At 42.4% G+C, this 26,124-nt stretch overlaps 1 protein-coding gene across 1 annotated transcript in view; it reads right to left on the bottom strand.

Moving 5' to 3' along the window:
- The window catches only part of AVEN (apoptosis and caspase activation inhibitor), a 191,848-nt gene that overhangs the window by 804 nt on the left and 164,920 nt on the right, over nt 1-26,124 (bottom strand). Inside the window, exons 3-5 of the mRNA XM_002690781.7 lie at nt 10,167-10,237; nt 3,915-4,010; nt 497-857 (exon numbers count right to left, since the gene is read on the bottom strand). Of these exons, the coding sequence (XP_002690827.4) occupies nt 497-857; nt 3,915-4,010; nt 10,167-10,237 (528 nt within the window). The remainder of the gene's footprint in view (nt 1-496; nt 858-3,914; nt 4,011-10,166; nt 10,238-26,124) is intronic.

Here is a 26,124-nt window from a genome sequence, read left to right as displayed (position 1 = left end):
GGAAAGCCATCAGAGGGTCCTAAGGGCAGTGTATGGACAGGGCAGTCACTAGGCCTCTCCCTGTCAGATGGGCCACCATCTCACAGAACGGGCATGTGAGGAACTCTCCTCCTTTTTAAACAAAAGCAGAATAGCAAGCGAGAAGCACACAGACTTGGTCCACAGGCCTATTCAGACAGTCGATTAAAAGGTCTGCTGCTGCACAGCTGAGGCCACAAGGCTCTAAATGCCTTTTATAGCATGAGTTCCATTTGTAGCCCCAGGTTTAAGATTGCAATCAGGCAGGTAGCAGCTTTGGAAGGCCAGTATTATCGAGTGAGAACGATGTCAGAAAGGTCAGCTCAGGGGGAAGCGGAGATGTGAGCACAGAAATAGATGTCAGTGAACGAGGCCAGATCGATGGCAGACACCGATGAAGATGTGTGGGGATGTGAAGCTATTCTCAGAAAAACACCAGAATCAAGAAGATGGGTGGGGAATAAAATAAAAACCATACCTGCTGCTGCTTGGACCAGGTCCCCCCTTTTCTCAGATTCCAGGTCCTGAGCTGTCTGGTCTGATAAGATGTCACCTCCCTCTTTCACAGGCGCGTCTAAATTAAGCAGCAGATCTAGCTCTTCTTCCAAATGATCTGCTGCCAACTGCAGCAGGGAAGTGGGATTCTGACAACCCTTGGAAGGACCCGATCCTGGGCCGTCTTTACCCGGGTACACGGGGAAGCCAGTGGTGGTGGATTTCATCTCAGAGAGGGACCCCTTTCCTCCAGGCCCCGAGGGCCCCTTTAGCTGCATCCCTAGTCCCTTGCCATCGTTATTTCTCTTCGGTTTCACCTGAGGGAGCTCTAAAGGAAGGGCAGTCTGAAAGAGAAACACAATATCTGAGTTAAAACTGTGAGTCCTGCCCTATTTGCTTAAGCAGGAACTAAAGCAGAGGAAGCCATCAGACTTTGTGGAGTAGGAAATTCAGTTCAGACAGGAAGGTCATGAAGTTTCTCCATCCAGATTTGTCCCAGCACCCCTTCTAATTAATACGGGTAAATGTGGGACACCTCCCCGCTATGTCCACCTCAGCCTTGTGCTAACCAGATTAGAGCTGAAATCAAAAGGCCCATGCATTCCCATCACTGGCCTGAGATCAGACAGAGCCACAGGTCAATGTGAATACACACTTAACGCCTGTGACGAGGCAGACATCTGTAAAAGGCATGGAGGAGTAATAAGTAAATCAGATCTGCTCATCGTACTAAAATGCACAAATACAGAGGTGAAGGGACACATTCACTAAAAAGAAAAATAATGTTACTAGTGGTCATTCGGAGAAGGCGATGGCACCCCACTCCAGTACTCTTGCCTGGAGAATCCCATGGACGGAGGAGCCTGGTAGGCTGCAGTCCATGGGGTCGCTAGGAGTAGGACACGACTGAGCGACTTCACTTTCACTTTTCACTTTGATGCACTGGAGAAGGAAATGGCAACCCACTCCAGTGTTCTTGCCTGGAGAATCCCAGGGACGGGGGAGCCTGGTAGGCTACCATCTATGGGATCCACACAGAGTCGGACACGACTGAAGTGACTTAGGATAGCATAGCATAGCAGTCATTCATGACTAAAAATTGCCAGACACTAAAGAAAACATTCTATCTGATTACATTTGTAAAAACTCCCCATACAGGCAAAACTAACTCTTGTCAAAATAGTGGTTTTAGGAAAGTACTGCCTTGGGTCAGGGCTGGGTGTGGTGGGGGTGGTTCTGGGCGGGGGCAATATTCTGTTTCTTGATCTAGATGGTGATTCCATGGTTATAAAGATTTACATGTGCACTTTTCTACATGTTGGAATTTAATAGAGTTAGACCCTCCCCTCAGGTGACTGTAATGTAGAAGAAGACTGAGAACCATAGTTCTGGAGGGAAGACTGGGGTGACCAGCCTGGCAGCAGTCGGGTAGGTTCAAAAGGAGGTTCAGCTGCTCTTGGAGCCACTGTTCCCTTACTCGTACATTTAAGCATCCTGAGCAGATCCAGTCTGCTAGTAACTCCTCAGGGCTTTTGAGACAGTACAGCCTCACACATGAACTTGAACACTCACACAGCACTGTCAGTAGGCAGGGTGAAGCTGGGATGTGGGCCCCGGTTCTAATCTTGTGATCACTCAGATGGTCTGGACTGGCTGTCCAGCATGGTTTTTGTCTGTTCACTCCCCAGGTAAGTAAGGTACAGACACAGTTGAGATTAACTGCTCTGCATAACGGGGGAGGGATGGTATTTTAATTTCAAAGTTCCTGTAATTACTTTATATCTTTCCTCTTCAGGCGTGCCATCCTTCACTTTGGATTTCTCCTAACACTTCACCCCGTTTCTCTCCTCAGTCCTGGGGTCCCCATCACCTTCACCCCAATGAGGTCCTGTTAACCATCCCTCATTGTGTGGGACCAAACCACGCATGTCCAAACTCTAACCATCACTGGACACCCAGAGGAGAAGTGACACTTGCCCTGTCATTAGACAAGCCCACGCATTCCGAAAGAAGCCCCAGGTGATTCCCCATCAGAGGCAAATGCCAGCCTTTCTACTTCTCAGCCCTGAACTGTCCCCCAGCCCTGAATCCTACTTGCCCTAAATCTGAGGCAAGTTAAGTGCCACAGAAACAGCAACTGGATGCGTAGCCAGTTCATGGTGATGTTTAAGCTTGGCATCATATTCATCTGTAGAACAAAACTGATCATTTTAGTTGCTTGCATTCTATTTAGTACTGCCCAGGGTTTCACTTAAAAAAAAGGAAAAAAAAATCCAGTCAAGTCTCAAAGAAATTTCAAAGTTCCTTCTGGTTTAACTGTTGGACGCTTCCTCTCTTATCCCATTCAGTGGCTCCTCTTACCTACCTTACACTGGTTGTAACCCCCAGATTTATATTTCTAGTCCTTAATTCTGAACTATAAATTTCTACATTCAAATTACTATTATTTTCACTTTGAAATCTCAGAACAAACTCATACTCTGTCCAAGCCTCACTGATACTAGCCACCACTGGGTCGCACAAGCCGGAACACCCAGAAGAATTCTCTGCCTGCTCCTGCTCCATCACCAGCATTTCACCAAGTCCTATTAATTTTACTTTTATAGTTCAGTTCTTGGTAAAGTGCAGTTCCCCACCATTGCTGGTCCAGGCTACAGTATTACTCACCTGAACCATGCAAGAGCCACTTAATTTGCCTCTCCTCATCTATTCTACTCTTGCATGGGTGTGCATATGCAGACTTCCCCATACACACACTCACCCCAATCCCACGTCTTCTCTCCATTCTGCCGCCAGAATGTTCTTTGTTATTGTTGTCATTATTACTAGCACTGCTATTACAGATCTGATTGGGTTACCCTTCTTTAAATCTCAACTCAAATGTTCCTATACTTTGGCTCTCAGTTTATCTGTAACTTCTTCAGAAAAGTCATTCCTACATCATACAGGTTCATTATTACAAACTCATAGCACATAGTGCTTATCCTTCACAAACTTAGTGCAATTTGATAACTGGATTAATGCCCGTCTTTCCTGACAGATTAAGCTCCATGAGGGCAAGAACCATGTCTGTCTATTCACCACTGTAACCTGAGTGCCTAACACAGAGCCTGACACATAAACATTTTGGGTACAACACAAGCCAGACTCTGTACTTTGACATTTCATTCGATTCCATTACATTTTATCCTTTAAAATGTTCCAAATATATCAATAAAACAGGATAAAAACTTTGAAAAGTATTTCATTCTCCCTCAAAACTACAAAATTCTATCTGATACAAAACCCTCAGCCTGTTGAAAGGAAAAGCTGATTCTGAGACATCCTGCAGGGAGATACTTTTCAGTTTTCTTCTTCTGCCCTAATTTACACCAGCCTCAAGATGTCATCAGGGTTCTTACCTGAACCAATTCAGCAGCAACATTGAGTCGGAGTGAGAGAGGCAATTCTTGAAGGGCTCGAACCAATGACTCACAGTCCACATAAAATGCTGAATTCTACAGAAAAGAGAAATTGATCAATCAAGATGATTACATATGACCTTTCAGAAATAAAAGGGCACAAGACGCTAGTAGTAACTGTAAATAAATCATCCATTACTTTTAGCTGGGAGTGACCCAATCATAAATCATATGGTTCTAATTTCTATCATCTCTGCATGAAGATAAGCAAAACCAAAACCACCTTCTTGAGCCACAGCTCAGGTGGTCAGAGTAGCAGCAGGGTAGCAATCACTCGAATCAAAGACTCTATGGTATGGGAATTCCTCAGTGGTCCAATAGTTAGGACTCTGTGCTTCCACTGGACGGGGGACGGTATGGGTTCGATCCCTGGTCAGGAAACTAAGATCCTACAGGCTGCGCTGCATGGCCAAAGGGGGAAAAAAAAAGACTGCATGGTAATCTGGAAACTGTGGACATTCTTGGAATTACAGAGAAAATTCAAAGCATTTAATGAAACATAACTGACACCTCTTCCATATTCAGATGGCTGGCCTTTGGGAGAGCAGTGGAGAGCTGTCTCGACAGTGACTTGGGGCTGACGGCACAGCCAGAGGAGTCCATGTGCGTACACTTCTCTTCCAACCAGAAATCAGGGGATGGAAACTTACCCTCCAGCTGGCAGCTCTACGTGTGAGGCCAACACTAAAACTCCCTGGGACTCCATTCCCATTCACAGGCGCAAAGTCCCTTCCAGGCAATGCCTTCACAGATTGACTGTATTTGAGAAGGCATTCCAGATTATCTCATGACCCCTAACAGCTGCTTCTAGGTACCCTGGCCATCCAAGAGAAGGGAAAAACTAAAAGGTGGGTGAAATCACCACATTAAGAGTCAGATACCACCAACCATCTCATCCACCAAGGACTGTCACAGGTCTAGGTAGAACTGTGCCTTCTGCTGTGATCACAGACTTCAAGTCAGAGAAAACCCAGGGGTCATGGAGTCTCAAATCCACTATAAGGATGTCTTGGGTAGATGCATTTATGATGACTGGAGGTAGGGAGTCATTCCTGGTATTCTCAAGTAGAGCCCCAGCACTAAATCCAGACCCACTCAAACTCCTGAGCCTCACAACAGAAGTACACAGCGATCGAAAAATGCAATATGGCTTTTCAGCTGCCCTTTTGAAACTTTCTGAAGATGGCTAGCTCTTAGGGGAGCAATGCCGGCAGCAGCAGATGTGGCCCCTTGCCCTAGAAAAAAAAAAAAACTTACATCTAAAAATAGAGTATTTAGGGAACAGGATGGAGGAAAACAAAGCTCTGGCAGGAGAGCAGGAAATTTAGTACACACACGCCCTGCCTTGGTCCTGCACTCAGCACACCCAAGACTTCATGAGGGCCAGCACGGCCAGCCTTTGTTTTGAAGTTTGAAGAAAATCTCTCAGACCACTAGAAAAATGTGATCCTGAATGTGTAACACACGAGTAAATCGCCTCATTACAAAACGGAAATCTCACCCTTCCCACTGTATAGACCCCCTGCTCCCTCCACCATGCCTGCCAACTACTCAGAGCTGCCAACCACTCTCAGGTCTCCAGAGGAGGGCCTCTGAGACGTGCTGCGGTCCAGCCACAAGTGCTCAAACTTCCTCCCCACTTTCACATCAGGTGCAACACACTACGAGGTATGCTGTTAACAAGGAAGTCTGTGAGATGTGAGGAACGGCCAGGCTGTGCCTGTGTGCTGAGTCCTGAATGACGGACCTTTGGCTGCTCCCACCCCCATGTCTCTAATTCCCACCCCCCATCCAAGGCCCAGGTGACAAGGTGCTGTCACCATAAGGCCCTCACGACACTTCAGCTCAGCACAGTGGTTTCTGCTGGTCTCCCTGTAGAAGTCCCAGAGCCTAGAACCTGCCCTCATCATACACCACTGCGTAAGAAGACTTTCCCTCTTTTGGTCACCACTTTGTCTTCTAAAGAGCTAAAGCTGAATGCCTTCGACATAAAGGGAGCTGTAGTGAATTCCTTGTAACAGTAAAGTGTGAATTTGAAGACAGGTTTGACTGGAATAACCACCATGAGTTAGCTTTTTTTTTGCTCCATGTTGTAAAGTAGTTGGTGGGTTAACTGTGCCTGGAGTGCCTGGCTTCCACACCTACCTGGCCAACTCTATACCCATTCTCAGTTGGAGCGTGTGTGATGCCTGGCTGCCTGGTGCCTCCTCTTCTGCAGACCTGGATGCTGGGAGGGCACAGCGAGCTAAAACTCCACTTACAGCCTCTAGTCAGACCATTATACCTTCCTCGGTAGCTACAGAACTCATCGTCCACACGTGGGGACTCAAGGCCCCTTTACAGCGGAAGTGCCCAAATCAAGCAATACTTAGGAGTAAGCTGGGGTGCCTTCCATGTACAGAGTCCCATCCAGAACTGCACTCTTTTGGGGAACTGAGGGAGGGCATATACGCCATTAGGAGCCACGTGTTCAGGAACCACCACATGTCACCCAGTGCTTGCTGGTGCTTGAGGAAGCTCTATGGAATAAACAAGTCATTAGTCAACAGAACTGAAAAGTAAAATGAAAAGAAAAAAAGAAAGCCTCAGATGATTTTTAAAAAATAATGGGCCTATTTTTTCACCCTACAAAGTTCTCCTCCCACCTCACATTCCCTCCTCCCATGTTCCCCCACTGTCCAAAGAACAGGTCTGAAAACGTCACTCAGGGATCCAAGGGACCAACTCCCCTGAAGAAATGGGGCCAGCGTGGCTGAAGCAGGGACCCTGACTGCCAGGCCGCATCCCCTTCACCCTGCACGTGAGCCACAGACTTGTGAAGGCCAGTCACAGCCACGGTGCTGGACGCTCTCCTGTTAGGGGCTTCACCAGGACCCGCTGTCAGCTCTACTTCCTCATGTCCCCAGCAGCACTGGGGACAGGGAAGCACATGAGGGATAGACAGACAGATATTGGGTAGACAGACAGGTAAGGAGGTAGACAGATATCGGGTAGACAGACAGACAGGTAGAAGATAGATATATAGACAGATTCTCCTCTTCTTTTTCTCTCTCAAGTAAGCAAAAATAAAGAGAACCAAATGAGGAGTGAAGTGGGACATATAGCAGTTCTGATGGCGAAGTGATGAATTCAGTTTGGGACGTGTCAACTCAACACACTCATGGTCAAGACTGCCTTCTTCTGCTCCATTAGCTGTCACTGCTCACCTCGTCATCATGCTCAGAGCCTCAGAGCCCCTGTGAATCTTTCTTGTCCTTATGTCTCCTGTCTGGCCCGTGACATATTCTCCCTCGTCCTCCACGCAGTCTCATCCATCGGGGAACTGTCTTCCCTGCCACGGCCCCATGCTGTCAGCCCACATCCCCTCCCGTTAGCCAGCACAATATCCTCCCACTGCTTTTCCTCCTCCAACCTCTGACCTCTTCAGTCCCTCCTTCCCAAAACTGTGGAGGTCCAATCTAGCCATTTCCATTTTCTTGCTAAACAATACTCTTGTGAACAAGTAACAGTAGGAATAAAGGTTAATTTTGAGTATTTCCCATGTGTCAGGAACTGCACAGAAGAACTTTTATTTATAACCCAATCTAATCCTCATGACAACTCTGAGTTATACTTAATGATTAGTTCCATTCTACAGATGAGAACTAGGATTTACACTCAGGATTGTGTCTCTAAAGGCTATGCTCTTACCCACACGCTAAACTGCCCCCAGATGAAAATGAAAACCCAACTGCTGGTACTAAGTGGCCTAGACCTACCCTGGGAGCCTCCTCTTCTGAGAATACCACAGTCCAGCTATGCTCCCAACTCTGACCACAGCCTGGTCTTTCAGATCTCATCATTCTCCTATTGTTCCCCAGAGAGGACCCACCAGAACCATACTTATCCACCAAGGCCCATTCAAATGGTCTTCATCCCATGCTCCTACTCTCAATCACTACCAGTCCAAAGCAGATTTCTCCCACCAAGGCAATGGCACCCCACTCCAGTACTCTTGCCTGGAAAATCCCATGGATGGAGGAGCCTAGAAGGCTGCAGTCCATGGGGTCGCTAAGAGTCGGACATGACTGAGCGACTTCACTTTCACTTTTCCCTTTCATGCATTGGAGAAGGAAATGGCAACCCACTCCAGTGTTCTTGCCTGGAGAATCCCAGGGACGGGGGAGCCTGGTGGGCTGCTGTCTATAGGGTCACACAGAGTCGGACATGACTGAAGCGACTTAGCAGCAGCAGCAGTAGCATTATACCAATTATCTTATGTTGCATTCTTTTTCATTTATCATCTAAATATTTACTGATCATCTACCACATGTCATCTACCACTATGTTATAAGGCAAGGGGCCTAGGGTGGTGAACAAGCATGAGCTTTGTCTCATTCATCTTTGAATAAGGGGCATCTAATAAAACATATAATAAATAACAAGTGCTCAGTGTTTTGATGAATGAAGAACCTTAGAATCATCTGAAAATCTTAAGATAACTAAAGTGTTCTCTTTTAGCCAACATGGTTCAAAGGAGTTAAAATGAGAACCATTTGGCTTTCACTAAATTCTTCCGTTAATCTGTTTTTAATTTGTCCTACAACTCTAAACCATACTCAGTTCAGTTCAGTTCAGTCACTCAGTCGTGTCCGACTCTTTGCAATCCCATGAATCACAGCACGCCAGGCCTCCCTGTCCATCACCAACTCCTGGAGTTCACCCAAACTCATGTCCATCAAGTCCGTGATGCCATCCATCCATCTCATCCTCTGTTGTCCCCTTCTCCTCCTGCCCTCAATCTTTCCCAGCATCAGGATCTTTTCAAATGAGTCAGTTCTTCGCATCAGGTGGCCAAAGTATTGTAGTTTCAGCTTCAACATCAGTCCTTCCGATGAACACCCAGGACTAATCTCCTTTAGGATGGACTGGTTGGATCTCCTTGCAGTCCAAGGGACTCTCAAGGGTCTTCTCCAACACCACAGTTCAAAAGCATCAATTCTTCAGCGCTCAGCTTTCTTTATAGCCCAACTCTTGCATCCATACATGATCACTGGAAAAACCATAGCCTTGACTAGACGGACCTTTGTTGACAAAGTAATGTCTCTGCTCAGGTACATCCCAAACAGACTCAAGAAAAACATATATTTCTAATTTCCAACTTTTTCTATGTTGTAATACATACTCTTTGTAAAGTGACAGGCAGTTATTTTACAAGTCACTTCCCTTGCCTCTGTCTTTCTGAAAAGTCAATGTCCATCCCAAACAACTGAACATAACACCAGTCCACCTGGGAGTGCAAGCCGCCTACTGTGTGTGTACTGAGCTGACAGCAGAATGGGGAGGAAGGGACCACCCCTTACCCAGCAGGTCTGTGGCTCGGTCTCCTGTCTGAAGCTGCGGGCGGACTGTCTGATCACTGTATCAGACAGTATGCTCTAGCCCTGGGGTTGGGGAGCATATGCCAAACCACCACTCATTCATTCTCTGTGCATTTTTATAGGGTGAGAATACCTGTCATCTCTCATATGAAAAGAATCAGTGAAATCCTACTTGGAGAATCATCAAAACTCCTTTGGGAAGAAAATATGGCAGGAATACAAAGAAAGTGTGTGGGTTTTATGGATTCATTGAAAGACTATGATACTTGTTCTTATTTTATAGTTTTCTGCTCCTAATTATAGATAAAAGAGTTATTTAAAACTACGAAGTTAAGGATTCTCTTCAGTTCAGTTCAGCTCAGTCGCTCAGTCGTGTCTGACTCTTTGCGACCCCATGAATCGCAGCACGCCAGGCCTCCCTGTCCATAATACCAAAAACAGTGTGGGAGAAAAAAACTGAATTCTCAACTGATTCTAAGAGGAATTTTCACAGAAAGGGAAAAGTGGAAGGCCAAACAGCAAGGTAATCCACTCAAAATCATAACCATAATCTTTGGCCCTGCAACCCAGTCTGTATGAACTTTAGTCACAGATTAACTGTATGAGGAGTTCACACAGTGGCCTGGTATGAAGGTCAACTCCAGCTCCAAGAACTTGTAAAATTTAAGCTCCCTGAAAACTTTCTGAGCAATTTAGGTAACTGAGACTGAACTGTACACGAAGTACTAGACTCTCCTCTATGTGAAGACTCCATCTAAACAACAGTGCGAAAGGTGCTGGTCTTTATCCTTGAGAAGAGCCAACCCCCATTCAACACAAAGCTTCGCCTTACCTGCTTGGGGCATGAAGCTTCACCATCCCACTCTTTCTCCTCGGCAAACCGGAACTGTGAGAAGGAGTCCCCTGGGAACAGAAAAAAGCACACAACTTTATATCAAAGCCAAAGGCGAACACTCAGTTCTCTAAATTTCCCTTTGGAAGGAAAAGTGCTGTTTCTGAAGAGCTGACCATCCCAAACATGGTGATACCATTCGATAGAAGGTCCCGGTCCACATCTTTCCACAGCAACCTGTGTGTAGGGGGCACTTGAAAATATTGTTGACAGCTGTATTCATTGTTTTATTCAACTCTCAATAAGCCACCAGCCTACACGCTTGAGAAACAGCTAAACAGTCCAGGCCTGCAGACATGGCCATCTACCCATTTTAAGCATATTTTCATCTCTCTATAATGTATGCAAGGAAACTGATATGTATAATTTTGGGGGTAGGCAAGTAGAAAAGGAAGGAGAAAACCAGAACTGAAGGAAAGCAATTCTCCACTGACCCATAATATGATGACTTAAAATATCTCTTTGAAGTGAGGTTACCAACCTCAACCATCACTCCAAAAATCACCTGGTAAGAATGTCAGATGCAAAATAAAACCCAAAGGATGTGCCTTAGATTAGTCAATGTGAATCATGACGCATGGCTGGAATGAGCATGAGCTCCCAGAATGAAGGAAAATGAATCAAAATAAACAAGCTTGACAGATGATTCTGCACAAGGAGCCTGACACAAGGCTTATTTTGTAAATGTGTACTTACCTGATTATTTGCATTAGGGATAGCCAATTTATAAGCAAAGAATTATTTCTCTACCTAGCTTTCAGGATCCTCCAAAATGTGGTCCTACCTCATTAATGAACATTTACTTCCTATTTCTTCAGACTTTCTGCTCCAGAGTCAGCCTCTTTTTACATTTTGAACATAACTTCATTTTCTATCCTATCCTCATTTTTCTTTTAATCCTTCTTCCTTGTCTGAAGACCCACACACTTCTACCCATTCATATCCTATTTATATTTCAAGATTCAGGTACAGGCCCACTTCCTCCTCCTATGATATCTCTCAGGTTATTTAGCCATAGAATCCATTCTTTACTTCTAACTTAAAAGAGGGGAAAAAGAAGGGAAGAATTCCAAATTAAAGAGACAAGATAAAACTTCCAGCATCTAACACTTGACAAGATCAAGTTCAAGGTAAAACAGACCAAGAACATCAGTCTTTATCATGAGGAAGGGTAAAATCACAATCATTAGTCACCAGCAAATCAATGTGATCTCCCAAAAGTATGATATAAAGGATCTGAATTCATAAGGTCTTGTCTGTGCATGTGGATATTTAAGTGCGTGTGTACATATATGTATTGTGATTATATGTGGATACTTCATAAATATTTATGCAATATCAGTATTTTAAAAGGACTACAGAAAGGTTACCAAAAAAAACCTTTAAAAATATCCTAAAATGTAGCAGTCATACAAACCATATTTGCCAGTGATAAATTTGTAGCACATATAGGCAAAGAGCCTATCTCTCACATACAAAGAACTTCTGCAAATTAACCAGAGCAAAACCACCTAGTAGGAAAACAGGAAAGGGGGTGAGAATAAGAAATGCAAGTGGCTAATATGTATACATGAAATGAATCATGAATAAATAAAAAATTAATCTGCTAGATTTTTTTAAACTTGGTCAAACAGCTGACTATTTTATGAAGTAGTGTTACTTTTGATATTTGTGAACTTCTATATTAAAAATGATCCTATGACTGCATGGATCCTATACTATGTAATCAGTACTAGATATCATCAGTCATCAGTTCAGTCACTCAGTCCTGTCTGACTCTTTGCAACCCCATGGACTGCAGCACGCCAGGCTTTCCTGTCCATCATCAAGTCCTGGAGCTTGCTCAAACTCATGTCCATCAAGTCGGTGATGCCAGCCAACCATCTCATCCACTGTCATCCTAGATAACAGTAATGCAAACGAGGCATGCTCTATGTATTTTTAATATCTAAATATTCAACTTCAAATACAGGTAAGTTTCCAACAGTGGCAAATAGCTTGTTTGAAATCAATGCTACTACAGAAAACAACTAGGAACATTCCCCCACCACCATCCCAAAAAATCTACCTGAAGACATTAGGCAGTTACCAAGGCAGTGAGGATGTGAGGGACAAAGTTCCCAGATTGAAGAAAAGCACAAAAAGGTGAGTCTAACATTTAGAACTGCTTTTCCCTTTGAGTTTAGTTTCCAAAGTGATACAGAGAGACTGAAAAATTAAGCATCAAGTAATAACCAGGAGATGGTAAAACTACCGAGAACTTCCACTAGTTTTATGGCACTGGGTGGACAAAAATGGGAGTTCAGGGCCCATGGGTGAAGAAGAGTCCTGGAAAATCAAAACTTTTAGATGAAACCCTTGAGGACTACATCTTAGAAGTAGGGATGAAGGAGAAGAGGCCAGCCTCACAAAGTCTGAGGCAAAGGAGTGAATCAACTCAATCTCTGATTCTGACTAAAAGAAGCAAAAGTAAATCGTTTTTGGAGAAAAATGACATTATCAATAGCCTAGAATTACCTCTACTATATATTATATACAGCATTCAAAATTCATTAAAAACCATCAGGTATATCAGGAGATGAGACCAAGATAACAGAAAGCTAGAGAGAGGATTAAACCAACCAACCAACAAAATCCAATCAAAAAATGGGCAGAAGACCTAAATAGACATATCTCCAAAGAAGACATATAAAGACAGACAAAAAGCACATGAAAAGATGCTCAACCACGCTAATTATTTAGTTCGGTTCAGTTGCTCAGTGGTGTCCGACTCTGAGACCCCATGGACTACAGCACGCCAGGCTTCCCTGTCTATCACCAACTCCTGGAGCTTGCTCAAAATAATGTCCATTTCATCGATGATGCCATCCAACCATCTCATCCTCTGTTGTCCCCTTCTCCTCCTGCCTTCAATCTTTCCCAGCATCAGAGTCTTTTCCAATGAGTCAGTTCTTCGCATCACGTGGCCAAAGTATTAGAGGTTCAGCTTCAGCATCAGTCTTTCCAATGAGTATTCTGGACTGATTTCCTTTAAGATTGACTGGTTTGATCTCCTTGCAGTCCAAGGGACTCTCAAGAGTCTTCTCCAACACCACAGTTCAAAAGTTTCAATTCTTCGGGGTACAACTGTCTTTATAGTCCAACTCTCATATCCATACATGACTATTGGAAAAACCATAGCTTTGACTAGATGGACAAAGCAATGCCTCTGCTTTTTAACATGCTGTCTAGGTTTGTCATAGCTTTTCTTCCAAGGAGCAAGTATCATTTAATTTCATGGCTGCAGTCACTATCTGCAGTGATTTTGGAGCCCAAGAAATTGAAGTCTGTGACTGTTTCCACTGTGTCCCCATCTATTTGCCATGAAGTGATGGGACCAGAGGCCATGATCTTCATTTTTTGAATGTTGAGTTTTAAGCCAGCTTTTTTCACTCTCTTTCACTTTCATCAAGAGGATCTTTAGTTCTTCACTTTCTGCCATAAGGGTGGTATCATCTGCATATCTGAGGTCACTGATAGTTCTCCTGGCAATCTTGATTCCAGCTTGGGCTTCATCCAACCTGGCATTTCGCATGATGTACGCTGCATAGAAGTTAAATAAGCAGGGTGACAATATACAGCCTTGACATACTCCTTTCCCAATTTGGAACCAGTCTGTTGTTCCATGTCTGGTTCTAACTGTTGCTTCTTGACCTACATACAGATTTCTCAGGATGCAGGTAAGGTGGTCTGGTATTCCCATCTCTTGAAGAATTTTCCAGAGTCTATTGTGATCCACACAGTCAAAGGCTTTGGCGTAGTCAATAAAACAGAAGTAGATGTTTTTCTGGAACTCTCTTGCTTTTTCTATAATCCAAAGAATGTTGGCAATTTGACCTCTGGTTCCTCTGCTTTTTCTAAATCCAGCTTGAACAGTTCTCGGTTCATGTACTGTTGAAGCCTGGCTTGGAGAATTTTGAGCTTAAAATTTTTAAGAGCCATTAAAAAAAAAATCCAGTTATCAGACACTAATCTTATGATTTTTGCAATGTAAAAATTTCAAAAATAGGAAAAACTATAAAAAATCACAATGACCTTCATAAAGTCATTTTTTTTCTGTTCCATTATGGTTTATTATAGGATAGTGAATATATTAACAGTTCCCTGTGCTATAGAGTAGGATCTTGTTGTCTATTTTGTATATAATAGTTTGCAACTGCTAATCCCAAACTATTAATTTATCCCTTCCCAAACCTCTTTCCCCTCTTGTAACTGTAAGTTTGATTTCTATGTCTGTGATTCTGCTTCTGTTTTGTAACAGAAGTTCATTTGTATTGTGTTTTAGATTCCACATACAAGTGATATCGTATTGTAATTGTCTTTCTGACCAAGAAGTCATTCTTAATTGATACCAAATACTCACATAAAAAATATAAAGAAAAGAAAGTGAGAAAAATAAGATATTTAAGCCCTTTTTGTTTACAGTAATCAAACTTCAAAACAACACAATTTTAAAATCCTAATGAAGCACATAGAGGCTAATCTTAAAAAAATAAGCTGGTTAAATGACTACTAAAGAATGTCTTACATGGAACCTAAAAGACCTCAAATTACTAAAGCAATCCTGATGGAAGTAAAGCAGGAGGCACAGTGCTCTTAGACTTCAGACAATACGGTAATACAAAGTTACAGTAATCAAAACAGTATGGTATTGGTATTATACAAAAACAGACATATGGATCAATGGAACGAAACAGAGTGCCAAGAAATAAACCCACATACCCACAGTCAATTAATCTTCAACAAAGAATGCCAACCTCTCTAATTCTCTCACTAAAGATGAAAGTGTGTCCATATTTGTCAAAATTACAACTCCTAGAATCAAGAGTACTTCTAGAAAACATGTTACCAAAACTCTTATGTCGAGATGTACAAAACAATGGTGGTATTAGTAAATGTGTTACTCCTATATCTTGTACATCAGACATTTGGATTCCTTTCAATAAAAAAGCATGATGTATTCACAATGCATTCAATTCTGCTCCTGCTTTACTCTCTGGTTGAGAGAGTTCCTGTCTCTCACACTAACAGTATGAATCAGAATGAAGAAGTACAGAATGGAACCCAGTGAAGAACAGGAAAAGCCAACTGTTGTTGACATGGAATAAACATGGTGAAATGTGTCTTAGGAGTCATAAGCATTCAAAGTTTTAGACACTCACCAGCTGAGTGTTCAGAAAGTAATTAAAGCAGAGCATAATGAACAGAACCAGAAGCATAAAACAAGTATAGCACTTTCTTCCTTCTCTTTCTTCAAAGACTAATTTCATGATGTATAAAAGGTTGTGGAACTGCCTTGCTGTTTACTTACACCATATTCTCAAACAAGATGGAGACAAGCTAGTGTTTATTACATAAGGTGCTTGAATAACAGCAACAAAATTCCATAATACTCTACTTTGCAGCTAGTGTTTATTATATAGGCTGCTTGAACAACAGTAACAAAATCCCATAATATTCTACTTTGCAGATAACAATAACAAAATAGAAGGCCTGCTAAATCCAATGATTATTTATTATGAAGTAATTTATTCACTAGAATCTGCTGAAAATGGGGCAAGGGGGAAAAGAGGGATTTAAACAACACTGATGCACCCTGAGAGTTCACATTTTTCCTGTGTTATAAAAGTCCCATTCTATTGCAACAAAGCTGAGGTTGGTGTAATGCAACAAAAGCTGAGATACAGGTGATACGGAAACAATTGTGTGTCTCTTGAGGTTCAACAACATCGCTCTACTGCCACATTTCTGGAGCCAAAATTAATGACGGATTTTTTTTCTAATCAATCAATTGCAAAAAGCAGCAAAAAAAAAAATGTTAGAAAGTTAGGTATATGTGATCTTAGGTATCAGAAAGAATATTTCAAGCAGTGTACAATGCACATGAAAAGATATTCAACATCACTAATTATTACAGAAATGCAAATCAAAACTACAATGAGATATCACCTCATACCAATCAGAATGGCCATCATGAAAAAGTCCACAGCCTTTCAGCCTGTGGACACTGTCAAATAAGCATCACTGAAGTCTCTCCCTGCTCACTGTCATCATTTCTAGGTCAGAGTCTCTCAAAGAGCCTGAACAGCTATGGAAGCTTTTCCCTCATGGACTGGGCTTTGAAATAACTGATGAGAGTCTGAGAAGCCATTCTGAGCAATGGGGAATGCTCACGGACTGTATGGTATTGAGGGATCCAAACACCATGTGTTCCAGAGGCTTCGAGTATGTCACATTTGCCAATATGGAGGAGGTGGATGTGGCCAAGAAGGCAAGGCCACACAAGGTGGACAGAAGAGTTCTGGAACTGAAGAGGGCTGTCTCAAGAGAAGATGCTCAGAGACCTGCTGCTCACTTAACTGTGAAAAAGACTTTTGTTGGTGGCGTTAAAGAAGACACTAAAGAACATAATGCAAGACATTGTTTTGAATAATATGGGAAAATTGAAGTGATTGAAATCATGACTAAGTGGCAAAAAGAGAGGGTTTACTTTTGTGACCTTTGATGCCCATGATTCCGTAGACAAGACTGTCATTCAGAAATATCACACTGTGAATGGCTACAACTGTGAAGCAAGGAAAACCCTATCTAGGTAAGAGATGGCTAGTGCTTCATCCAGCCAAAGAGGTCTAAGTGGTTTGGAGACTTTGGTGGTGCTTGTGAAGGTGGTCTTGGTGGGAATGACAACTTTGGTCGTGGAGGAAACTTCAGTGGTCGAGGTGGCTTTGGTGGCAGCTGTGGCAGTGGTGGATATGGTGGCAGTGGGGATGGCTACAGTTGATCTGGTACTGATGGAAGCAATTTTGGAGGTGGCAGAAGCTACAGTGACTTTGGCAATTACAATCAATCTTCAAATTTTGGACATAAAAGGAGAAAACTGTAAGCAGAAGTTCTGGCCCTTATAGTGGTGGAGGCCAATACTTTGCCAAACCAACGAAACCAAGGTGGCTATGGTGGTTCCAGCAACAGTAGCTATGGCAGCAGCAGCAGGCTTTAGTTACTGCCAGGAAACAAAGCTTAGCAGGAGAGGAGAGGGAGAGAAGTGACAGGGAAGCTACAGATTTGTGAACTCAGCCAAGCACAGTGGTGGCAGGGCCTCGCTGCTAAAGAAGACATGGTTTAGACAATAGTCATGTGTATGGGCAAAAAACTTGAGGACTGTACTTGAGATTAATTGCATAACAGGTTATTTTAGTTTCTGTTCTATGGAAAGTGTAAAGCATTCCAACAAAGAGTTTTAATGTAGATTTTCTTTTTGTGCCAATGCTGTTGATTGTTATATATAACAGTCTGATCACAATGCTGAATTAATATGTCTTAAAAACAATTATAAATATTAAATTCTGGAAAAGGGGTGGAGAAAAGGGAACCTTCCTACACTGTTGGTGGGAATGTAAGTTGGTATAGCCACTTTGGAAAACAGTATGGAGGTTCCTTAAAAAACTAGAATTACCTCCTAGAGTAATCCATGGACTGCAGCCCACCAGGCTCCTCCATCCATGGGATTTTCCAGGCAAGAGTACTGGAGTAGGGTGCCATTGCCTTCTCCAATGGAAATAAAAACAAAAGTAAACAAGTGGGACCTGATTAAACTTAAAAGCTTTTGCACAGCAAAGGATACTATAAGCAAGGTGAAAAGGCAACCCTCAGAATGGGAGAAAATAATAACAAATGAAAGAAGTGACAAAGGATTAATTTCCAAAATATATAAGCAGCTCATACAATTCAATACCAGAAAAACAAACAACACAATCAGAAAAAAGACCTAAATAGACATTTCTCCAAAGAACATACAGATGGCTAACAAACAGTTGAACAGATGCTCAACATTGCTCATTATTAGAGAAATGTGAATCAAAACTACAACAAGATATCACCTCAAATGACCATCATCAAAATGTCTACAAAAAGTGCTGGAGAGGGTGTGGAGAAAAGGGAACACTCTTGCACTGTTGATGGGAATGTAAATTGATACAGCCACTATGGAAGACGGTATGGAGATTCCTTAAAAAACTAGGAACAAAACCACCATATGACACAGCAATCCCACTCCTAGGCATATAACATGAGGAAACCAAAATTGAAAAAGACACATTGTTCATTGCAGCACTATTAACAATAGCTAGAACATGGAAGTCACCTAGATGTCCATCAACAGATGAATGGATAAAGAAGTTGTGGTACATATACACAATGGAATATTACTCAGCCATAAAAAGGAATGCCTTTGAGTCAGTTCTAATGAGGTGGATAAACCTAGAACCTATTATACAGAGTGAAGTCAGTCAGAAAGAGAAAGATAAATATCATATTCTAATGCACATATATGGAATCTAGAAAAATGTACTTGAGAATTTACTTACAGGGAGAAACAGATATAGAGAATAGACTTGTGGCCATGGGGAGATGGGGGAGAGGGTGAGATATATGGAAAGAGTAACATGGAAACTTACATTGTTATATGTAAAATAGATAGCCAACAGGAATTTGCTGTATGGCTTAGAGACTCAAACAGGGGCTTTGTATCAACCTGAAGGGATGGGATGGGGCAGGAGATGAGAGGGAGGTTCAAAAGGGAGGGGATATATGTATACCTATGGCTGATTCAGAGGTTTGACAGAAAACAACAAAATTCTGTAAAGCAATTATCCTTCAATAAAAAAAAAAAAAAAAAACTAAAGTAGATCTACCATATGATCCAGCAATCCCACTCCAGAAAATATATCTAGAGAAAACTCTAATTCAAAAAGATACATAAACCTCAATGTTCACAGCAGCACTGTTTTCAACAGCCAAGACATGGAAGCAACCTAAATGTCCATTGACAGATGAATGGATTGAGAAGATATGGTGTATGCATGTATTATATATTACTGAGCCACAAAAAGAATGAAATAATGCCATTTGCAGCAACATGGATGGACCTAGAGATTATCATACTAAGTGAAGTATACTAAGTGAAGAGAAAGACAAATACCATATCATATCACTTACATGTGGGCTCTTTAAAAAGATAATACAAATAAACTTATTTACAGAAACAGACTCAGACGGAGAACAGACTTGTGGTTATCAAAGAGGAAAGGGCTGGGGGAGCATAAATTAGGAGCTTGGGGTCAGCAGATACAAACTACTATATGCAAAATAAACAACAAATTCCTACTCTATAGCACCGAGAACCATATTCAACATTGTGTAATAAGTCATAAGGGAAAAGAATATGGGGGAAAGGGCAGTGCACAGTGCTTCAATTTGGAGGATTCCATCAATGAAACTCATGATCAAACAAATCTCCACATCTAGCAGTTAATGAGGAGATAAATCTTCATCTAGTCTATTACCTAGTTTTTATCCAGTTACTCTTAGAAAGTACAATTGTGCGGAGTACCATTACCCTCAACGGTATTCTATTCTGGCAGAACTAACCAAATAATATTGTGCTCCTCCACCTACCTCAGCCAAGCTAACATCTGTTGAGTATCACAAATGTGTAGGATGCGGTACAGTGACTATAGGACAATCTAACAGCAGACAGTGGTGAGAAATGAGAATGCCTCTATATGGTCAAAATTAAACCTGGCCACTAAAAACCTTCATAATCAAGTTTTAGATTTGAAATTTCAGATTTTTTTCAGGTATTTCCGTACATCCATTCTATAACAGTGATATTTAGCTTTAGCTGCAGCTGAATATGATTCAACACTTGACATTTTGGCCAGAATACATATTTAATGTGTATACAATAGTCAATTAGTGACATTTTATAAGGTCATTTTAAAAAAATACAGTAGTTTATATAATGTATGTACATCATGGTGACTACAGGTAATACTGTACTGCATAACTGAAACTTGCTACGAGAGTAGATCTAAAAGTTCTCATCACAAGATAAATAAAACTGTAACTATGTACGGTGATGGATGTCAACTACACTTATTGTGGTGATCACTTTGCAGTATATACAAATACTGAGTCATGATACTGTACGGTTGAAACATATATCAATTATACTTCAATTAAAAAAATAATATAGCTCTGTATGTACTGCCATGGAAAGATGTCCATCATCTCAATTGTTTCGTGAAAAAAATCAAGTTTTAGTACAGTGTGAATAATACACACACATGTATACACACACATATATGTACATGCTATATATGCACATACATATGTGTACATATCACAAAAATACTAATACATGCGTAGAAATAAGTCAAGATGATTCTATTTTAAGAATGATTCTCTCTCAGAGGGCAGGGTTGAAGGATACTTATCCTTTCTGTATAATACATATTCCAGTTGAATTTTCCTTTGTAAATAAGCACTTGTTACTTTTGGAACTGAGCCAAACAAAACAAGGAAAGCTAGAAAAAAGCTGCAACTTCTTAAGGGCAAAGACCTTCTCAGAATGCATTTAAGACAAAACATCCATAGACTTCAAGAGCTACAACACTAGGTGTCATTCATTCTAACGCTCACTTTCTAGAACAATAAAGAAACTTAGGCTCAATGGCCTGACTAGCCAGTTAATGACTGGACACTAAGACCTTGACTCTTAACATCATTATTATACCTATAACTATTAATAACAAAGCTCTTTCCATTATTTCTACTAGTCTTCTCAGCCATCTGAGTTCCCTAGGAAAAAAACATACTCAATAAATATTTCATTTACTGAGTAGTGATATTTGATACACTACTGTTAACAATATTTGAAGATATGAAAATCCAAACTCAAAAACAGAATTCCTCACTTTAGGAATCATTTCAGGGGTTCCTGTAAATAAGTACTTTAAAAAATAAGAGTAGTTTGTAGACCTCTAAGTATTCTAACAGCAGTAGCATGAGAGAAATAAAGGTGATACACCACCCATCACTGTACGGTTGTACCCAGGATACTCCCTCTGCCTGACTTCTCAAACTAGTCTAACACAAATTTTAGGATCAGTGACAAAGTGGACACCAAACTTGCTAGACTTCCACAATACCAACATGCTATCAAAAAATGTACCCTTTAGTCATAGATAAGACAGCTTTGAATGTTAGGTTTACCCTTTCAGCTATATCAGCATAAAAGAGCTTTCACTCAAGTAAAAGAACTTAACATAACCAGTAAAAGTTCAGGCACAATCTTTATCTGGGCAAAGAAACCTACAAGACTTTCAATTTCAAAAATACAGGTCAGATGTATATAAAGAGCAAATGTGGAAGATGGACAATACACCCAATGGAGTGGCAATTCCCATAACAGACATCTATCCTAGGTATTTGGATCTTTTCCTTATCGAACTGGCCCAGACCCTTGTTGTATGTCCATTTGGAAAGCAATTGTAGAAAGCAAGAAGAATGTAGCACTACTTCTGGATGAGTATTTCATTTTAGGGCTTCCCTATTGGCTCAGACGGTAAAGAATCTGCCTGCAATGCGAGAGACCTGGGTTCAATCCCCAGGTTGGGAAGATCCCCTGGAGGAGGGTATGGCAATCCACTCCAGTATTCTTGCCTGGAGAATCCCCATGAACAGAGGAGCCTGGAGGGCTGCAGTCCAAGGTGTTGCAAAGAGTTGGACACGACTGAGCACCTAGGCACGCACACACTTCATGTTAAGCTCCGTTTTCCTAGCTCTTCTTTATTGTGATCACCTTCCTTACATCCTCCACAGCCCTCAGAATATGCCCTCAATCAGGACACCATGTCTATGGGAAATCACAAACAACTTTATAGGCTGACATCTTCATAAAAAGACACTATGTCCCAATGGTCAACATCATGGCTGCTATAGAAAATGGAACATACCCTTCTTCTCTCTGAATTTCTCTAGCTCATCTATAAGACATAGATCCCAAATCCACACACTGACACCGATCAATCCAGAGATGATCCACAGTTCAGTCTATAAGGATGTAAAAAAGTCCTTGCCACCCCCAATTTCTAGCTCCCACTGATGAGTCTTTCTATTAATAGATTCACAGGTCAAGCACTTCGGTATTTATCCTGAAACAAAGCAACAGCTAACACTTTGGTCTTTGTGAGAAAGACTATAAAAGCCACAACTTAGAAGTTATGTTGTTGCAAAAGAACGAGAAAGTTAGAAAACTCTCTCCTCTAGCTCAACAGTGACCTATAATTAGCTTTCTCACCAGGTATGGGGCCCCAAAGGCCCTTGAGCATCAAATATCCACATTGAGCACTACATAATAGGATGTGCCTATCTTCCCAATGCCCCTAAAAAGGTGCTTCCCCATCTGCATGGATACATTGAAGGAAATGTCAAATATACTCAGGTACCACAGAAGGGTTCTAGGCTTTATGAGCAAAGGATGATGCTAACATTCTGGAACTTAGAATCTAGCTTGTTTTCCCCAAAACAGTTGGCAAATATTCCATATTAACCCTGTTCCACAGTAGACAATCTAGTAAAATTTCTCAGATCAACTGTTTTCAGAAACCAGGCCAACACCAAACTCTGGTAGATGAGAGTAGAACTCAAAGATGAGAGTAAATGTTCAGACAAGGCTGAACACATAAAAAAATATGAAGACTATTCCTCAGATGGACAATGAAGTCGTAAGATCCTAGAACCGATCTGTAGTAAAAAGCGTGTCAGTGAGGATGATGTCTGGCTGCATGTAATGAAACCCCAAAAATTGTGGCTTTCATAAGATAAAGCCCCCACTGTTGCTACAAAGAGAGGGGCTTGGAAAGACCACAAAGATCAGAAGCAATTGCTCCTAATCCCTTGAGTCCCTTGAGGTCTTGCCCTGCCAGTGCCTTCCTGGAGGCCAGACCAGTATCCTACTGCCTTCTATACTGGGACTTTTGTGTCACAGCTGAGCTATTATGGGATGAACTTCCTAACATCTTCAGTTGACCAACCTAAAAGTGCTGGAGACTTGACGTCCCATAGGGTCATCCCTGACCATCCACCAGCTCCCAGCTCCCACCAAATACTTTCTTCCAAACAGAGTGTAGGGAGACAGCAGCTTCAGACAGCCTTTCTGAAGATACCAAGAAGAGAGGGAGCTGGCTTGTTATCAAGCTATGGTAATTCAGAATGCACAGCTGCATTTATTTTCCTCCTCCCCTGCCTCTGCAGAAGGCATTAGTGGTAAAGAGACTGCTTGCCAATGCAGGAGATGCCTAAGACAAGGGTTCAACCATTTCTGGATGAGTACTTCATTTTAGGGCTTCCCTGGTGGCTCACAATGTGAGAGACCTGGGTTCAATCCCCAGGTTGGGAAGATACCCCTGGAGGAGGGCATGGCAACCCACTGCAGTATTCTTGCCTGGAGAATCCCACGGACAGAGAAGCCTGGTGGGCTACTATCCATGGGGCTGCAGAGTTGGGCACAACTAAAGCAACTTAGCAAGCAGAGCAACATGCAGCAAACAAGATAAAAGGTTCTATTTCTGTCAACTAAATGAAGTTGAAATTTAGGTGGTCAAAGGCTGGGATGATGGCCCAGGCTCCCTCCAGCTCATTGATCTGATATTCCTACAGAAGCACTTCTTGCCACGATCCCAGATGATGACCAGAATGCCTGCTGCTCCTGCCAGAGCTGACACCAGATCCTCATTCAAAAGCTGTCCGTTTGGTTCAGTCGCTCAGTTGTGTCCAACTCTTTGTGACCCCATGGACTGAAGCATGCCAGGCTTCCCTGTCCATCACCAACTTCCAGAGCTTGCTCAAACTCATGTCCATTGAGTCAGTGATGCCATCCAACCATCTCATCCTCTGTAGTTCCCTTCTCTTCCACCTTCAGTCTTTCCCAGCATCAGTCTTTTCAGGTGGCCAAAGTATTGGAGTTTCAGCTTCAGCATCAGTCCTTCCAATAAGTATTCAGGACTGATTTCCTTTAAGATGGACTGTTTGGATCTCCTTGAAGTCCAAGGGACTCTCAAGAGTCTTCCCCAACACCACAGTTCAAAAGCATCAATTATTCAGCGCTCAGCTTTCTTTATAGTCCAACTCTCACATTCATACATGACTACTGGAAAAACCACAGCTTTGACTAGATGGACGTTTGTTGGCAAAGTAATGTCTCTGATTTTTCATACACTGTCTAGGTTGGTCATAGCTTTTCTTCCAAGGAGCAAGTGTCTTTGAATTTCATGGCTGCAGTCACCATCTGCAGTGATTTTGAAGCCCCCAAAAATAAAGTCTGTCACTCTTTCCATTATTTCCCCATCTATTTGCCATGAGGTGATGGGACTGGATGCCAGAACTTATACAAGACTGGGGAAACAGACTCTTGGAGGGCACAAACAAAACCTTGTGCACACAGTTTCATTGAATTAGACAAGGCTGTGGTCCATGTGATCAGTTTGATGAGTTTTCTATGATTGTGGTTTTCATTCTGTCTGCCCTCTAATGGATATGGATAAGAGGCTTATGGAAGCTTCCTCATGGGAAGAGACTGACTGAGGGGGGATGTGAAAAGAAAAGTGAAGGTGAAGTCACTCAGTTGTGTCTGACTCTTTTCGACCCCATGGACTGGAGTCTACCAGGCTCCTCCATCCATGGGATTTTCCAGGAAAGAATACTGGAGTGTGTTGCCATTTCCTTCTTCAGGAGATCTTCCCACCCCAGGGATTGAACTCGGGTCTCCTACATTGTAGGCAGACGCTTTACCATCTGAGCCATCAGAGAAGTCAACTAAGGGGAAACTGAGTCTTATTCTGATGGGCAGGGCCATGCTCAGTAAATCTTTAATCCAATTTTCTGTTCCCTCCCTGTTGTTTGACCTGAAGCCAAACTATGGTGGAGGTAATGAAGATAATGGCAACCTTCTTCAAAAGGTCCTGTGCACGTACTGCCCCACTCAATGCCCCGACCCTGCAGCAGGCCACCGCCGTCCCACACCCCCGCTGGAGGCTCTTGGACACTCATGGGCAAGTCTGGGTCTATCTCTTGTGGAGTCACTGCTCCTTTCACCGTGTAGGGCCACCCAAGATGGACAGGTCATGGTGGTGAGTTCTGACAAAACATGGTCCACTGAAGAAGAGAATGGCAAACCACTTCAGTATTCTTGCCTTGAGAACCCCAAGAACAGTATGAAAGGCAAAACCTGTCAACCCCTACCTTTAACAGGCATTAACATAAATGTTTAAGTCACAGGGTCCAGAGATAAGAGAGAAAGCTACAAGGAAAACAAAAACCAGACAGAACCAGCTGGAACCATGATGGCAATGAATCTGACCTCCAAAAGACTCTGAGTCTCATTATATGTGGATTTTACTACATTAGCATATTAAATAACATACCTACCACAGCCAGGACTGGAAATCAAGGACCAAAAATGGATAAAAAGGGAGAGGCATCCCACTTCCCCTAAAGCCCTGCCCCTTCCCTTTGAAAGTGAAAGTGAAGTCACTCAGTCGTGCCCGACTCTTTTCGACCCCATGCACAGTAGCCTGCACCAAGCTCCTCCGTCCATGGGATTTTCCAGGCAAGAGTACTGGAGTGGGTTGCCATTTCCTTCTCCAGGGAATCTTCCTGACCCAGGGATCGAACCCAGGTCTCCCGCATTGTACACAGACGCTTTACTTCCCCATCATTAGCCACCCCCCTCCCCTCTTTGTCTTTAACTCTTTAAATCAAGTGCCTCTCATCACCTGGCCAAGAATTTCATCTGTGAATGAAGCTGCTGCTTCTCTGTTCTTTGGCCACTGAACAAAGCTTGTGCTGCAACAATCTCAAGCTTTGGTTTTGTTATTTGGCTACAGAAACCCAAACAGAAAAAGAACCTTTTACCACCAAGGCAGGGGAACGGCCTCGGCCAGGCTGGGGTCTGAGCAGAGTCCTCACACTTAGTTCAGTAACACTATCCCAGCAAAATTCTACACAGCAAGATGGAAGA

Source organism: Bos taurus, chromosome 10, assembly GCF_002263795.3.
Source record: "Bos taurus isolate L1 Dominette 01449 registration number 42190680 breed Hereford chromosome 10, ARS-UCD2.0, whole genome shotgun sequence".
NCBI lineage: Eukaryota > Metazoa > Chordata > Mammalia > Artiodactyla > Bovidae > Bos > Bos taurus.
This window is presented reverse-complemented; position numbering and strand designations above follow the sequence as displayed.